The sequence below is a fragment of the Pteropus medius genome, unplaced genomic scaffold, assembly GCF_902729225.1.
Source record: "Pteropus medius unplaced genomic scaffold, Ma_sr-lr_union100, whole genome shotgun sequence".
Classification (NCBI taxonomy): domain Eukaryota; kingdom Metazoa; phylum Chordata; class Mammalia; order Chiroptera; family Pteropodidae; genus Pteropus; species Pteropus medius.
The window spans coordinates 1,701,009-1,717,592 of NW_024349227.1; the positions used below are offsets into that span (position 1 = coordinate 1,701,009).

Genomic DNA, 16,584 nt, shown 5'->3' on the forward strand with positions numbered 1-16,584 from the left:
GCAAAGTTATTATGGCTACCCAATAAATGCCAACCCATTTTACTAGTCATCATAATATTATGACCTGTGAACTCTTCTTCCAAATCAAGGGCGGAGGTGGGAGTTCTCTCCTCAGCGGGGCTTGCCTATGCCTAGCCTATCGCGCTAAAACCCCGATGACTCTACTGGAGTGGCGTTAGCATCTCTGGTAACTGGGCCTGACTTTCCCTTAGGCAATGACATCCTTGCTTTTCCTTCTTCCCTTCCTCTTGCTTCTTCTCGATCTCCACCTATTCCACAGGTACCCTGATGTGGAGTCATTGGTGGGCCCAGAGCTCCCCAGGGACGGGGTGATCAATTGATACATAGAAGGGCCCATACTGTTCTTTGCAGCCTGGAGGATGCCAGGTTAGCTGGGCTCTGGCATAAAAGGGCAGGCCATGCCCCTTCCAGAACCCACTCTTCCTCCCCTGGGCTCCCGCAGCCAGCACTTACTATAAGGTCTGCGGGCCTGTCTTCCCCTCTGGGCACCAGCCACAGTCTTAGCTAAGGTTGAGTTCACAGTGCTGCACAGATGGGGTGCCGTGTGCCAAGTTAGTGAAGAATGACCCCCGGAAAATGACCAGTGAACTGCGAGGTGCCCCCACCTAACCTTGAAGCCCCAGGCCAGTGCTTACCTCGTACCCTAGGAGGATTCCATTCATGTCCTGCTGCACAGGGTCCCAGGTCACGTTCATCTCTGAGGATGAGACCCCCTTGGCCCAGACCTTGGTAGGGGCCACCCTGGGCTCTGGGAACCGATACAGAATGGGTTTGGATTCCCAGGGCCTCCTTGTGCCCTACAGAGTAGTTGCCAACTGGGATGGCCCTTGAGTAGGACTTTAGAGGGCCCAGGGTCCAGGATGAAGGCCGCGTGGGGATTCCCAGAGAGCCTCCCTCCGCCTTCCCCAAGCCTGAGGAGGAGACCAGGTGGAAAGGGCTCGAAATGAGGCCAGTGGCTTAGAACCCAGGTGTCCTGTCCACCCCACTATGAAACTGAGAGGAGGTGGGGGGTGGGAGTAGCACTTCCCCACCCTACCCCCCATGGGCACGTATCTGGGGTGGAGCGCGGGGTGGGGTGCAGGGGTCCCCGGCGTGGCCTACCTTCCTCAGCCGAGTACACGAGCGCAGTGAGGCTCTCGGGCCCATTCCCACGGCGGTTGTAGCTGCGGATCTTGACCTCAAAGGGCGTGTAGGGCCGGACGCTGTCATTGCTGTAGACGAAGTACTGGGCGTCGGCACCGGGCACCTGGGCAGTCTGCCAGCTCGTGCTGCCCTGCCTGCGGAAGGACAGCAGGTAGCCGAAGCCGTCTCCGTTCTGGTACTCCCGTGACATGGGCTGAGGGGCAAGAGCGTGGCATGGGCGAGGGGCCGAGGGTGCATTTCCTGCCCATCCTCCGGCCCCACCCAACCTTCAGCACGAGGGTCGGCCCCAGGATTCGTGCGCCTGTGGCAGTTTTTATCCTGCATGGCTGCTCCTGCAAGTGGCAGCGGGTGTAAGGAGGAGAGGAAGTTTTCTGGTCTGGAGCAAGACCGCAGTGGCCCTGTGTGGGTCCTCTCTGAAAGCCACTTCAGCCCAGAGGTAAGTCAGGACAGGGGTGGGGGAGGCAGGACTTGTCTCCCCATCCCCCCGGAGTATAGGAGGTACATTTCTGCCTCTGTCCCTGCAGCCTACCGTCCAGTTAACGATGAGCTCTCCGGGGGCTCCGCCACCTCCACTGAGTCCTGAGGGTGCCACTGAGGGGGCTGTCAGGGCCAAGGAACACAGACGTGGCTTGTTAATGGACAGTGAGGGAACCAAAGCCCTGAGCCTGAGCCTGTGCTTATAAAGCATCCTAGAATGGGGACGCCCTGGTTTTGTCCACTAACAGTCCCTCTGGACCTGGTCTCTAGAGTCAGACAGAGCTGTGATCAAATCCCACCTCTGCCACTTAACTTGCTGTTTCTCTGAGCAAGTTACTTAACTCTCTGAGCCTGATTCCCTTTCCATAAGGTGAGGATAGTATTTCTCTCAAAGGGCTGTAAAGAGAATAAAATTAAGATGGTGGCCAGTATCTGTGTGTGTGTTCCATGAATGATTCTCGTCCCTTCTGTCGGCTTAAACTAAATAATAGAGACCAGTTCCAGTTTGCCTTTTGCTTTAAATTAAGGGGAATAAATAATCTTGAATGGCAGTGAATGCAAAAAACTTTTCTTTTGGATTGCAGGGTTTTATTTTTTTCTTTTTGCAGCAGGTTTAATTTCCCAATTGTCTCTAATATTAAACAAGGCCAACATTAAAACAATAATGTATTTTATCGGCTCGCAAAGCTTGGCAGCGGGTAACCTGGCTGAGGGTCAGAATATTTCTGCAGATGATCCAGCAATTGGAGACATATCACTTGGTTTGATGACTATAGCTTAAGGCCTTGTAATTTGCAAGGAGCTCTTAAAACACGTTGCCCATCTGGTCCTGTGAGGTGGGCGTTATTGTCACCTTTCCAGGGTAGAAGGACAAAGGCCTAGAGCAGTTAAGTGACTTGTCTAAAGGTCACAGAACTAATCAGTAGCACAGCTAGAATTTGAACTCAGTTCTTCTGATTTCAGAGCCCATCGTCTTTCCTCTGCGTCTAGCTGTCTTTGTGTTTACCAGCTGGGATACTAGAATGAAAGAGACCAGTTAAAAATGATGGATGATTCCAGAAAGAGCCCAGAGAGTCAGGCTGGGGCATAGAGGGAACTATGTAGAAGAGACACAAGCAGGCAGACCCTCACTGCACCCCCAGTGGGGCGGGCCTGGGTGGGCAGGAGAAGGGGAGGCAGGGTCCTGATCCACGCTGCCTGGTCGATACCCCAGGGCTCTGTGGAGGAGAGCCTGTTCCATGACGTGACCACTGTCTGTCCCACCAGCTGGACCCGGGCCAGAACGGAGACTTCTTTCCAACCCCGCCCAAGAGACTGTCTGATCATAAGTGATGTTCACTCTGACATAAATCAGCACCCCTTTGCCTCCTGCTACTTGCGGCTTCCTGGAACAGGCTGTTGTCCTCACCTGGTCGGGCATGTAATTTCCTATACCTGGTAGTATTCAGGTACTAGTTAGCACCTATGCCTGTTTTCTCCTTTTACTGTATGTAATTCTTTGGTGCCTGTCAAGTGGCACAGACACTATCCACTTTACCTTGTAGCCGCCCAAGATGTGCCTCCAACTTAAATTTCTCTTAATGAACTTTGTTAGTTTCCAGACTGGAGTGGTCTGCCTCTTTCTTGGGTCTTTCCCTGCCCTCCACTTACAGAGGTAGATTTTCAGTCTAGGGACCTTCCCCCTGGGTCTGTGTATACTAATAGGCTCTCATGCTGGGCTCAGTGGGCAGCAGGAGCCTTTCAACAGATGCTGTCGGGGCCTGTTCCAGGTCTCTTCCTCACTCATTCCAACATCCATGTGCCTTTCAGGAGGGCTGTGGGCAGATGATCCATTCCTCCCGTTCCCAAAGAAACCATCTAGAGGACTTGAAGACACTGGCTGTTTCTCTAGTCCCCTGCACAATGTACACACACACACACACTGACATACTCGCATACTCTCACATACCTTCCTCGTTAACTGATATCTACATCTCATGTACTTTCAGGGAGGACATCTGCCCACCACCCCATGGTCCTGGGTTCAAGTCCAGACTCTGCCAGTGTGACGCTTCCTTTCTTCAAACTCTAGCTTTTCCATTTTTTAAAAAAAAAATTTGTTTTGAGATAGTGTAGATTCATAGGGACTTGTTAAGGTTGGCCCATGTTTTAAATGAGGAGTCTGGACTGGATGATTCTTCCAGACTTGACAGGCTGTGGCCCAGGGCATAATGTAGCATGCAGTGCTACGGCCCAGCCCCAACCTGTGTTCCTTTTTAGAATCTGAAGCTGGTGAGCAGGGTTGGAACCCTGTATAATTGCTGTTTGCTTGGGGTTCCCCAATGTCACTTCTCTTTGGGACACCCAGGACTCTGACCTGCTTCTTTAGTCCGGATTTTGCTGGAGGGCCCACTGGGCTCCCCAGTGCCCAGGATGTTGCTGGCTATGACCCGGAACTCATAGTCCGTCCAGGGCGTGAGGCCCAGCACCTGGGCAGTCTCCGCGTTGCCCTCGATGTTGGCAGGATCTGCAAGGCACCAGGGAATCAGCGTTCCGGCATTAGTTTATTGGTCTGGATGGACAGGGCAGGGACTGGGCCTGTACCCAGCTCTCCTGTTAGTGCCTGACACATACTAAGCGCTCAATATCTTTCAGAAATGACCAGAAAACTAGGAGTCTTCCCCGCCCTGGAGTCTGCTGATGTTTTATGCACTCCGCAGCCCCTGGAATCCTGTCCTGCCAATGCTTCAAATGTGCAGACAGAGCGCTCCTCCTGCAACTCTCTCCCCACTCTCCTGCTGTCCATGTGACACCATCTCCCCACTGGCCTGGGCGCTCCCTGCCGGCGGATGGCCCAAGCTTGTTCCTCTCTGAAGCTCCAGGCTCAGGTCCAGCCCTCTGACTCCCAGCCGCCGCCTCTGGCACACAGCCAGGCCTTCTCAGTAGCGACCTGGGGTTGGGGGGCAGAGGGGCTCCCACTTACTGGTCCGTACTTGCTTCCACTTCCCTGAGGATGGAGTGCGAGCTTGCAGGGTGTACTTGGCAATGGGGCTGTGGTTGTCGAAGCCACGGCTCCAGCTGAGCTGGACAGTGGTGTCACCGATGTCCCTCACCACCACTCCTCCTGGGGGACCCGGTGGACCTGCACCAAGAGGTCAGAGCACTGTGGGTCAGAATTGGGCAGCGTCAAATTGGAGCCAACCTCCTCCAGGCTGGTTTGGGCTGGTGCAGTACCAATATGGGCAGCAGAGGGCGCCACAAACACACACCCCAGTGGGAGGGCGAGGAATGGGGCAGTGGGTGAGGAATGGGGCCCGGGGGAGTGGGAGGGATGTGTCCGAGGCTGGAGGGGTCATAGAGGCCCTCGCGTAGGGATACATTTCCCAGCACTAGGCTCTGAAAATCTGGCCTCAGCAAAGTTCTTGGGATGTATTTAGGAATGGAGTTTTTAAATTTTGGCTTTGGAGGAAGAATACTCTGTTCATTCAGGACCTGACAAGAACCGCGGGGGTAAGTTCTGCTCAATGGACTTCCGTCAGAGGCCCTTCCCCACAGCTTTCAGGGAGAGGAGGGGAGTTAGGGAGCGAAGGTCATAATAGCCCAGCTGGCCTTTGAGGGAGTTGGGGCGGGAGTGGGGCGGGAAACCCCATCACCTCGGACCAGGACTGTGGCCTCCTTGGACGCACTGTCTACCACCGTCTGGGCCATGCATGTGTACTTTCCGCCGTGGCGCAGCTGGGCGTTCAGGATGGTCAGATCCCCAACCGTCTCCTTCTGCACACGGGGAACAGGAAGGGGACAGGTCAGAGGGCACGGCCCTGGCTAGCGTCCCCTGCTCCATTTCATCCAGGGTTCCTGCTGCATCTTGGTATTCCTATCTGTTCAATGGGAGGAATCAGCTATTATTCCTCACTTGGTAGCACTGGGGACTAAACAGCAGTTTGTTACACAAGGCAGTCAATGGTGGTCCAAGTTAGTGATGTCACTTGCATTGGGGGGGCGGGCAGGATAACAAGAGCAGTAGTTGAGAGTGAACCTTGCTGGGTGCTTGAGATTCCAGGTTTGTCCCTAACCTCTCCTAAATGCAGACGTTGGGTAGAATCCAAGGAACTGCCCGTCTAAGGGAGGGTGGTTATGAATGGAAGGATGAGCTCGCCGTGGTTGGCATTCTTGAGAGAATGGGGAAAAGCTGTGGGGGTGGTAGTGGTTAAGGACATTTTGGGTCTCCTGTCTGTCTAGAAGGAGAGAGAAGCCCGGGCCTTGGCCTCAGGCCTCACCACACTGGCTCTCCGGTAGTGGCCCCCGGGCTTATCAGAGTCGATAGGGAAGTCATCCAGGGTCCAGATGAAGGTGAGGTCCATGGTGGGGTCGTGGGAGGCATGGCACTGCAGAGTTAGGTTGTCTCCCAAGTTGATGTCAGCACTTGAGGGGGCCAGAGTGATCTTGGTTGCATCTGCCAAGAAAAAAAAAAGGCCCCTAGGTGGATGAGGTGTGAGGATTTGTCCTAAGCCCCAGGAATGAGAAGAGGCAGCGTGGCCAACAGTATCCTGACCTCCCAGCAGCCCCATGAGTGTGTGGGAGGGAGGCAGGACTAGATTCTGGATGGTGGCGAGAGGCTTGTCCTTAGTGAAACCATATGCGGGGGTAGCCTCAAAACCAAACTAGGAGGAATGTGGGGACACAAGGGCAGGATGGCAAAGGAGACGGTTCCCTTTGGTGGCTGAGCCCACCCACCTCAGCCAAAACATACCCCTTACCTCGCACAGACAGGATGCCGGTGCTATTGGCTTTGCCCATGAAATTCTCAGCAAAGCAGGTATATTTCCCTTCATCTGACCGACTGATGTTTCTTATGATCAAGGTGCCATCCGGAGTTACAGTCACTCTGCAGCAAGGACAGGCCAACCCAGGCACACACTGTAGTCCTGGCAGGGGCGGGGCGGGGGAGGGGGTACTCACCTCTGAGGAGAATGAGAAGAGGCAGGAATTGCCTGGGGAAGGGCGCAAGTTGTACCTGCTGCCGTTGACCAAAATCTCAGTGCCTTTGCTCCAGAGCACCACGGCCTTTGGTGCTGACCGCGGCTGACAGGGGATAATGACCTCTCCCCCCCGCGCCGCAGGGATCAGGCGCCTTACGGGGTTCAGCCTGAAGTCGGGGGCCAGTGCTGGAAGGAAAAGGGAGTGCTCCACAGTCACCCAGGGAGTCGTAACAGTACCCGTTGCCCTTGATTAAGATGTCACCTGGCCTTGTGCTAAGTTGCTTTACTTACCCTCGTGGGCAATCCATGAGTGACTCTTAGTACCACTTCCAAAATACACCCAGAACCCAGCCCCTTCTCCTCACCCCACTGCCACCAGGCTCCTGCAGGCCACCGAATGTCCTGCTGGACAGCTGAAGCTCCCGAACTGGTCTCCCTGTTTCTGCACCTGCTTTCTACAATCTCTTCTCCACCCAGCAGCCGGGAATATCTTTTTAAAAATGTGAGTCAGGCACTGAAAATGAAGTTCCCCTCCTCCCAGGGATTCACAGCTAAGTCCACTCTTCCCCAGTCCTGTCTCGCTTCACTCTCTCCCTCAATGTGCTCCAATCGCCTGGGCCATTTTTGAAATTTGAAGGTGCCACATTTTCTCTCGTCTCAGGACCTTTGCCCTGGTTGCACATTTTGCTTCCCCCCGATCTTCACGTGGCTGGCTCCTTTGCAACACTCAGGTGACACCTCCAGAGAGATTTCCTCAGAGAGATCTTCCCTGGCCATTCTGTCTCACTGGCCCACTTCTCCTCTACCTCTACTGGATTTTCTTTATACTGTATTTTTTATGGCTGTCTGAAATTGTCTTATTTAATTATTCAATTTTGTGTTTATTAGTCCCTCTCCACTGGACTGTAAGACACGTGAAGGCAGAGAACTTATCTCAGGAGGTACTGAATAAACATTGGTTGAATGAATGAATAAGTCTTAGTTAAGCCTCACTACAACTTGATGAGGTAGGTATTACTACGTCCATTTCACAGATGGGAAAACCGAGGTTCCACGAGCTCAAGAAAACTAGCAGCCGCTGACACTCACTGTTACGCGCCGGGCAGCCCTTTATGCTTTATCTCTGCCATCTCGCTGTATCCTCACAACTGCTGTATGAGGGCAAGACTATGGTCCACGTTTTATAAATCAGTAAACTGAGACACAAAGAAATTAATTAACTTGCCAAAGGTCACATAGCCAGAGGGGCCGAGTTAAATACAAATCTAATTGATTTGGTTTCCAATGACTTTGGCTCTTTTTTTTCACTGCAGCAAACATTTAATTTGTCCATGCCAGACATGGAACAAGCCAGAGACCTGTCCTTTGGGAGCTCTCAATCTAGTGTCTCATCTCTTTTCTTAAATTCCTGATTTCTGCTCAGAAGCTGTTGAAAAACCGAGGAAAGTGCCGGGGTGCGTTTCGTGTTTAGAAATGCTGCGACTCAGTCCCTGGAGCCCTGCCTGTGCCTCCCGGGCGATGTCCCCAGCCTCCCGGGGCCCTTTACCTTGTACGGCCAGCTCAGCACTGGCATAGATGGTGCCATGCTTGTTCTCTGCCACACACTGGTACATGCCCGAGTCCTCCAGGCTCAGCTTGGAGAACCGCAGGTCCCCGGCCAGCACCTCCACCCGGTTCTGTGCAGAAGAGCCCGGCCCAGAGCGGGGCAGGGGCATCAGGACCACCAGGGGACCAGGGTGCAGGGGCCAGCGGGAATGGGTGCCGTGGGGACTGTAGCTAGGCTGCCACTCCCTTGGGGAGGGAGTTCATAGGCCCAGTCTCATGTCAGGGCCACCTGGAATTCTAGGACTCAGGGATTTCCCAGGCCTCCCTGGACATCAGCACACTGAAGCCAAAGGGATGAAGTGATCACTCAGGACACAGTGTTCTTGTATCTGAGTTGTGTATGGACCCTCCAGTCAAGTGTCTATCCAGTTGACCAGCCTGTGGCCATGTAGCGCTGGGATGGAAAGAAGCACCCAGAACCCCCCTATGGCACTGTAATTGGCCCAGAGGGGCTGCCAGGGATGCGGGGAGGGACGGTGGGGTGGGGGGAGCTAGAGAAACAGGTGAGCAGAGGACAGTGTGTGAGAGGAAGTCCCAGGTCTCCTACCTGGGAGGCCAGAGGCTCCCCGTTCCGCAGCCAGCGCACTGTAGGCCGGGGCTTGCCAGCAGCTGCGCAGCCCCAACGCAGGCTGGAACCGATGTCGGCTTCCATGTCCGAGATCACCTTGAGCCACTCCGGTTGGGCTGTGGGGAGCAAGGGAGAGCGAGCGACTGGAGATGAGCAGTCTCCGGCTCATTAAATGGGCCCTGAATTGCAGGCCTGCAGTTCCTGTGACGGACAGCAGAGAGCGCCATGAGCATTCTGGGACGGCGCGTGGCAAGAAGTGGGCTCGAGAAAGTTGGCAGTTTGAGCCTGTGCCAGAGGCTGTTTTAACAACTTTTCTCCCTTGTGTTTTCTGCAACCCCGACTGAAGCTCTGAGGTGGCCGCAGCGCTAGTCTCTTCTGTTCCCACATCCAGTGCAATCCTCCAACCAGGAAGCCGTAAAGCGAGGGGTTTCCCAGTCTTCCCTCTGACTTCTGGGTGCACTTTCTCAGGGACAGGGGTGAGTGAAGGCGGAGGGTGTCTCAGGCTCATACCCTGCACGATGATGCGGCCCTGGACGCTGTCTCGGCCCTTGGAGTTCTCCGCCTCACACTCATAGGTACCTTCATCCTCGAAGCTGACTCTGGGGATCTGCAGAGTGGGCTCGGCTGTGGCCCACTGCGGGGACAAGGAGCCATCCACTTTGCGCCACTTGATTCTGGGAACAGGGCTGGCAGGGGAGACAAAACCAGATAGGAGCTAGTCAGACTCCCCTGCGTGGACAGCTCCTTGAACCCAGACTCTCAGGTCTTCCTCCTGAGATGCTAGGCAGGTGGGGGTGGGGAGGAGGGCAGCCGACCGGGGCCTGGGAAGGAACAGAGAAAGAGAGAAGCAAGGAGGGAGGGCGGGGCTTGAAGCTCAGGCAGGGAAGGGGCAAGGGGCGGGGCTCCCCTCTTCCCTCACTCGCCTGCAACAATTGTGACACTAATAAAGTCGATCGTCTTTTGGTTTGTACTCTGAAGCTGAGTGGCTCTCCCCTCTCCCACTCCCACTGGCCACCTGCCTCTTCTGGGCCTGCCCTTTCCAGCAGTGGCCTGCCACCTGGGTCTTAATGGGTCCCCTCCCCTCTCTTCCCAACAGGGCCTTGCCTCTACTTTATAAAGAGGCTTTAGTTATTGGTGATCCATGTACTAAAACAGACTAAGGTATCAGTGAGTCTTAATGGGTTAATATGTTGCCCTATCACGTGATTTAAATATGGATTTTCTAGAAGCCCAGTAACTTTCCATGAAGCACGGGGTCATCCTGAGCCTCCTCAAATAGCAGGAGATAGTTGCAGTCATTCATTCTACAAAAATTTATTGAGTACCTGCTGTTTGCTTAGCCTTGTTCCAGTGAAACCTTTTTCTGGGACAGCATGATTTCTATTGTAATTTTTTAAAAGATAACTCTTAGTATCCATAGAACACTTACTAAATGCAAGACACTGTTCTAAGTACTTTACATCTATTAACTCATTTAATCCTCATAACAACCCATATGAGGTAGGTACTATTATTATCCCCATGTACATATATGGAACCTGAGGCACAGGTTAAGTAGTTTACTCAAGGTCTCCCACCTAGCAAGTGACAGAGCTGGGATTTGACCCGGGTAGGCTGGGTTGGAGTTGGTACGCTCTGCTATCTGCTTCCAGCCTGAGGTGTTGCTGGGAGGATCCAGTGACCTAGTATGTGCCAGGCCCCTGGTGTGCGTGATGCCCCACCAGAGGGTCTGTGTGCAGTGCGTGGTAATCACTGTCCACTGTGGCTGTGGCCTTCTGCTAGACTCTGCAAAGGCACCACAATGACCCTGCCTGCCCTCCCTCTAGGGTCACCTGTGCCCTGGCCTGCTCCCTTTCTCTTCCGTCACTCACTTCCCAAAGGCAAAGCACTCCAGGGTGACCTGCTGTCCCACCAGCGCATACGTCTCTGCTGGGAACCGGGCCTTGATGCTGGGTGCAAAGAGCCTGGGATCTGAGGAGAGAGAGGTTTCACAGATCAGATGCAAGGGGTCTGGGTCAGGTGCTGTTATGCAAAGGTCTCAGCACAGCTTAGAGCTAACTCTGTCTTAGCTCCCTTCCCCCTTGGGTACCTGGGACAAGTGTCTGAGGTCTTGCACCAGGAGGACTCAGGGGCCCAGGCCCCGGGCTCTGTGCCCTGTGAGCTGCTCTGGGATGGAAAATCCCCTTTACTCAATGCCCACCGACCCTTTCAGTTCTCTCCTCCCGGCCACGCCCCCATCCTTGACCTTCAGCGGCCAAGTTGAGCTGAGCAAACTTGCTGAAGACGCTCTTGGTGGAGAAGTCCATGTGGCTGGTGGCCAGGCAGGAGTAGTTGCCCAGGTCCGAGGCATTGGTCCGGGCAATGTACAGGTTGCCTGTGGTCTGGGACACGAAGTGACGCCCATCCGTCGGGATGAAGTTGGGGAACTCATTGAGGAGCCAGCGGTAGGACAGGCCTAGGATGTGGGGAGTTTGAGGACGCCAGGGGGTGTTAGGCTAACGGGGCAACTCTGGATGGTTCCCCAACATGCTGGAGGGGATCTTTAGACCCTGTCCGGAGAGCTGTCCCTCCCCCGAACACTCTCTCCACCCCCACCCCCTTTCTTGTGCTCTAAGCTAGGGCTGACGGGAGACCTAGAGGGAAGACAAAGCCTTATTCCTGCCTCCCAGGAGCACTGTCTGATAGGGAAACAGCCCCTCAGGGACATCCAGTCTGAAGGGGGAGGCAGGACACAGAGCTAGAAAATGACAGATCGATGAAGGAAATATGAAATCATTTGAGGTTGGGGACCACGGGATCGGTGCTTCCAAGAGTTGCTCACCACCCTTTATTCCTTCCTCTGATGAGCTGCTACGGCCCCTCCTGGGCCATTTGTATAACCATGGGCCGGGGTCCCCACTCACCTGGGTAGTGGGCAGGTGGGTTACAGGGCAACATTACCCCCCAACCTTCGTGAGTTTTCACTGGGTCTCGTTCTTCTTTGGAGAATTCCTGCAGAACTGGAGGTGAAGACCAGGTCTACTCAGGCACTGCTCTGCAAGCCTGGCTCCCCTCCCCAGCTCAGCCTCCATGGGAAGTCGTCATCTGCCCTTTCTGGACACTTCTCCCAGCCCCTTCTTCCCCTGCCCCAGAGTGCCCTGGCACTCCTTGGATCTCACAGCCAAAGCGCAGGACAGCCTCCCTGCTGACAACAGTGCCCACTGGGTTAGAGGCCAGGCACTGGTAGACGCCGGCATCCTGTGCCTTGGTGGGGTTCATGATGACCAGATTGCCCCCCACTAGCTGGTGGCGGGAACCCGGCTCCAGCTTCATTTCGGTGCCATTCATCTTCCACCTGCAGCAGGAATGGAAGAGGGGGCCCTCCTGAGTCCTGCCCAGCCAGACCCAGCCCAGTCACAGGACTGAGGAAAAGCTGCATGATTGCCCAGGGGCTCCCAGCACCCACCTTGCAGGGGGGTCTCACCTGTAGGTGGCTGGAGGACTGGCCCGGGCACGACATGCCAACGTCACCTTCTCCTCTGTGGACTCCTCTGGGAATAGCAGGCTAAGGGGCTGGTCTTCAAAGACAGGCCCAAAGGTGGCTGGGGATCCCGGGGCCGAGCTCTGAGCTGCAGATGGGGACACCACCAGAGACCTCAGGGCCTGGGGGCCAGCTGGAGCCTGGCCTCTGGGGCCGCGCTGTCCAACAGGACTTTCTGTGATAATGCAAAGGTTCCATTTTCTCACTGTCCAATACGGTGACCACTAGTCCCTACTGTGGAGTCCTCAAAATGCGGCTAGTGAGGCCGAGGAACCAAATTCTCAATTTTATTTAATTTTAATTAATTAAAATTTGAATTTGAATAGGTTGGGCAGGCCCCAGCTGGTCAAGTTAATTCAGTCAGTCGCCCGTCCTACACTCAGATATTGAGCACTTGCTATATACCTGGCACTGGACACTATAGACTATGTTGCGAGAATGAATGAGACAGAATCTCTTCCTCGAAGAACTTGCAGTCCAGGGAGAAAGGCAGAGGACTGCCAGTCCAGGTGGTAAGAGCCATCATAGCAGTTTAGGTTCAAGGTGCAGGAGGCCCTCAGAGTGGAAGGAAGCAGGCGACAATGCCCAGGGGCTGCCGAGCAGGTGGGTAAGTGGGGAAGTAGTTGATCTGCAAGATGTGAGATGGCCCTTGACAGATGCTTGAGAAATCACTGGCCGAAAGGGTGGAGAGAGAGTATCTGTCCCTGGAGCCCGATGCTCGTTCTGGGGCAGTGTGTCCCAAGAGGAAATGCCTGGGCTCTAAGCCTCTTACTAGCTGCTGTAGAGCCCCCTCCGGGCCCAGTGTCTTCACCTGTGAAGTGAGAGGAAAGCGAACTCTCCTCCCAGGGTCCATGGGAAGGTTCCACCTGGCACAAGGTGTGAGCTCAGAAAATGTCTGCTGGACCCGAGCATGGGGCGGGTGGGGACTGGGGGAGGAAAGAAGGCTTTATGGTGGGCGGATGGTGTGCAGGTTGCTTTGGGGACATTTTTATAAAATTCCAGTGTGACAATTCAAGAAAGAGAGGCCCAGAAAAGGGAATGACTTGCCCAGGATCTCAGTGCAAGTCTGCGTGCGGCACACACAGTTCTAGACCTCGGTCCCCTGAATTTGCTGAGCAAAGGGCCGTCTCACGTGCAAACAGAGTTTCAGGCCCGGCCCCTCCTAGGACGGACGCCTCTCTCCAGCACCGCTGACCAGCCTCACCAGGGCAGGGACCCCCAGGCGCAGACAGTGGTGTTTCACACCTGCCTTTGCGCAGGGGTGGGAAGTGGGCTCCATTTGCTGACTCATGGGGCCGGGCAGATTTGCTTTTGTGGTGTCAGGCAGGAGCCAGGCCACCCCTAATTGGTTCCTACCCCTCAATATAGCTGATTTCAGGCCCTCCTCCTTGGTAGATCGTGGGGGGAGGGGTCCCCATTAACCAATTAGTGCCTCCTCTCCCGGAGCATCCAGCTGTCAGGCCTGTTCCAGGGGTGGGGGTGGTGGGTCCCTATTCCACAGCTGAGGCCCAGCCCTGCACCCCTGGGAGTGAGGGCAGCTGTTAAGCAGCTCTCAGAATGAGGAAGGAGGCAGGACTCCCTGAAGTGGCATCGTCCATCCCACTCCCCACCACCCATCACTGCCCTTCACTGCCGCCCCAGGCCCTGGAGATGGCGGCTGGAGAGCCCAGCTTAATCCCAAGTTAATGATGGTGGTGGAGGATAGGGACCCCTGCCCCAGCTGGGACTGCTGGGAGGGGAGGGAAAGGAGAGGAGGGGTGGCAGAGGCAGCCGAGCTGCCGGGAACCACCCTGCACAATAGCAGCTTCCAGTAATTCTGTCTGGATGGTGGGGGTAGCTGAGTGGGCCTGGGGCACACTGATGCTTTCAGACTGGCTTTCTTCCTGTAAAAGCTTTCTCCTTTGCACTCAGCCATATACACACCCTCACCCCAATATCCACAAATGCACATGTCTATATCTCTCACCTACACAGACTTCCTTACGTGCACACATATCACACATACAGACCTCTCTAAGCCGCTCCATCAGTCAGACATACACATTTGTACACACATCTGTTTCCCTGCACACACAGCTTGAATGTGCACTTATTTATTTGTATATACCCCTGCATTCATAAGAGGTGCGACTTGCCGAGTGCTTACCCATCATCAGATGCCATGCTCCAAGTTTCCTTCTCACGAGCTCTTTACCAGATAGTTACTGCTATTTCCTTATTTGACTAATGTGGAACCTGAGACTCAGGAAGGTTAAGTAACTTGCTCCAAATCACACAGCAAGAAGGGGCAGAGAGAGGGACTTGGACCCCTACCAGCTTCACTCCGTAGCTGGCATCCTCAACCTCAGTGGCCATGCTTCTTGACCTCAGTTCCCATCAGAACCATCATACGCCGTGTTCCACCCCAGAGGTACAGAGTCAGAGTCTCCAGAAGGGAGGCCCAGAAAGCCAGCTTTTTGCAATGCCACCTGGGCATTCTGTAGGGCAGCTGAAGCCGGGAGGCGTTACACCCTGCTGTAAGGCCTTGTGCATAGATTTGACATCCCCTCAGATATGGCTCCTCTCCACGCCAGACTCGCTCTCATCTCCACCCTCTCACACATCCACAGACACACCGTCATATTCTCTGCACACCTGCCTCCGAGGACACGCACACGCTCCCGGGCAAAGTCACCCCCTCCTTACTGCTCTGTTCTAAATCCTCTGATTCTCCCCGATTCCCTGTCCTGGCGACTCTGCTCCCCGAACACAGGCATCGGGAGCCTCATGGAGGAAGGGGCGAGAGAAATGTGAGCACGAAGGGGAATCCTCGCTGACGTTCCTCGCCCTGGGTCTGGCTCCAAGCAGGTGAGCAAAGAGAGTGGAGCTGAGACGCCTTGCTGGGAGGGGTGGGGACAATGTTCCACTCCTGTCTCTGGAGCTCTGCAACATGGCAGACCAGGTCCCCTCGCCCTTGGCCTTATGCATCTCTGGGTCTAAGGACCCTGGAGGCTGCCCATACCCCTTGCCTCGCATGACGGGGTCCCAACACTGAGCCATCCCTGAGGGAGGGCGATGCTGAGGATCCAGGCCCCTCTCTTTTGCTCTCTGGGATGGGTGTCTCCTGCTCTGTCAGCCGGGGTTCCCCAAACTAGCAGCTCCTCCAGACCAAGTGGGCCCTGGCACGGGGAGCTAGGCTGGGAGGCTCCTCCCACCCTCTGAGTCCTTCCTATTTCCCAGCAGCCTCACTGACTTGGGTGCAGGATTGGGAGGCAGTTAGGACATCATGAGAACATCTGAAAGTGTGCAGTGGAGTCCTTCCCTGGTGAGACAAGAACCTAGAATGTGCTGGCTGCAGCCTTGTGAGAAGGGGGCAGGCAGAGTCCGAGGTGGCTAGAACTCCAGAAGGATGGTGGAGGGCAGGTACTCCTGCCATGGAGAGTTTTAAGGAGAAAAGGAACGTCTATTGATCTGGGCTGGGGGTCAGGGCAGAGAGGCCAGGCGGTGGTCCCAATGGGCTGGTCAGAGTGGCAGCAGGCGGCCAGAGCGCTCCGTTGGGCTGTCAGACAGGCTGGGTCTCTAGCACACTCTCCGAGTCAGCTACCTGGGCCTCGCGACCCGCACTGCCCTCCTCTCTACGCCCCTCTCCTCTGCCAGCCCCCTCCTTCCCTCTTCCTACCTCGTAGCACCCCTGGCACAAGAGCCTCTGCTTGGGTCCCTCTCGCCTTTTGCCTGGGCCACTCTGTGCTCTGCCTCCCAGACTCTGTTCCACACTTACCCCTCTGCCAGGCTGCAGCATTGCCCTGAGGAGCTCCCCAAAGTTCTGTGGTCTAGATCCGTGCCTCCTCATGGCAGGGACCCTACAGCGGTACCATCCGATAGAACCTTATGTGACAATGGAAATGTAATCTGTGCTGTTCAGTGTAGCTATTACAAGCCCTTGAAATGTGGCTTGTACAACTGAGGAACTAACTTCAAATTTTAATTTATCTTAGTTTTAATCATCCCTTGGCTATTGGCTACCATGTTGGACAATGTAGCCTAAGAAGCTTCAACTCCGGGCTGATATTGTGGAGAGTTGTTTGTGCCACAAACTTGCTGGGTGGCCCAGGGCAAGCCACTCACCCTCTCTGATCATACTTCTTCTATAATATGACAAAGACTCATTCCCTCTCCTCACCTCAAAGGGGAAAGTAAGATCCGCAAATGGGAAAATTTTAGTCAGGAAATTGCCTCAGCAACGTAAGTACTGCAGCAATGCAGAGTCAATAATTTCGGTAGTCATCACCAAAATAATAGCAATGCTATAACAG

General features: G+C 54.7%; 1 protein-coding gene across 1 annotated transcript in view; it reads right to left on the reverse strand.

The window, feature by feature from the left end:
• Positions 1–16,584, reverse strand: part of CNTN2 (contactin 2) — a 32,317-nt gene that overhangs the window by 6,203 nt on the left and 9,530 nt on the right. Inside the window, exons 3-19 of the mRNA XM_039881793.1 lie at positions 12,236–12,380; positions 11,931–12,106; positions 11,676–11,771; positions 11,018–11,227; positions 10,644–10,743; positions 9,283–9,458; positions 8,752–8,888; positions 8,146–8,275; positions 6,635–6,785; positions 6,378–6,505; positions 5,898–6,073; positions 5,274–5,394; positions 4,604–4,762; positions 3,998–4,147; positions 1,694–1,764; positions 1,123–1,357; positions 657–769 (exon numbers count right to left, since the gene is read on the reverse strand). Coding sequence (XP_039737727.1) covers positions 657–769; positions 1,123–1,357; positions 1,694–1,764; positions 3,998–4,147; positions 4,604–4,762; positions 5,274–5,394; positions 5,898–6,073; positions 6,378–6,505; positions 6,635–6,785; positions 8,146–8,275; positions 8,752–8,888; positions 9,283–9,458; positions 10,644–10,743; positions 11,018–11,227; positions 11,676–11,771; positions 11,931–12,106; positions 12,236–12,380 — 2,474 coding nt within the window. The remainder of the gene's footprint in view (positions 1–656; positions 770–1,122; positions 1,358–1,693; positions 1,765–3,997; positions 4,148–4,603; positions 4,763–5,273; positions 5,395–5,897; positions 6,074–6,377; positions 6,506–6,634; positions 6,786–8,145; positions 8,276–8,751; positions 8,889–9,282; positions 9,459–10,643; positions 10,744–11,017; positions 11,228–11,675; positions 11,772–11,930; positions 12,107–12,235; positions 12,381–16,584) is intronic.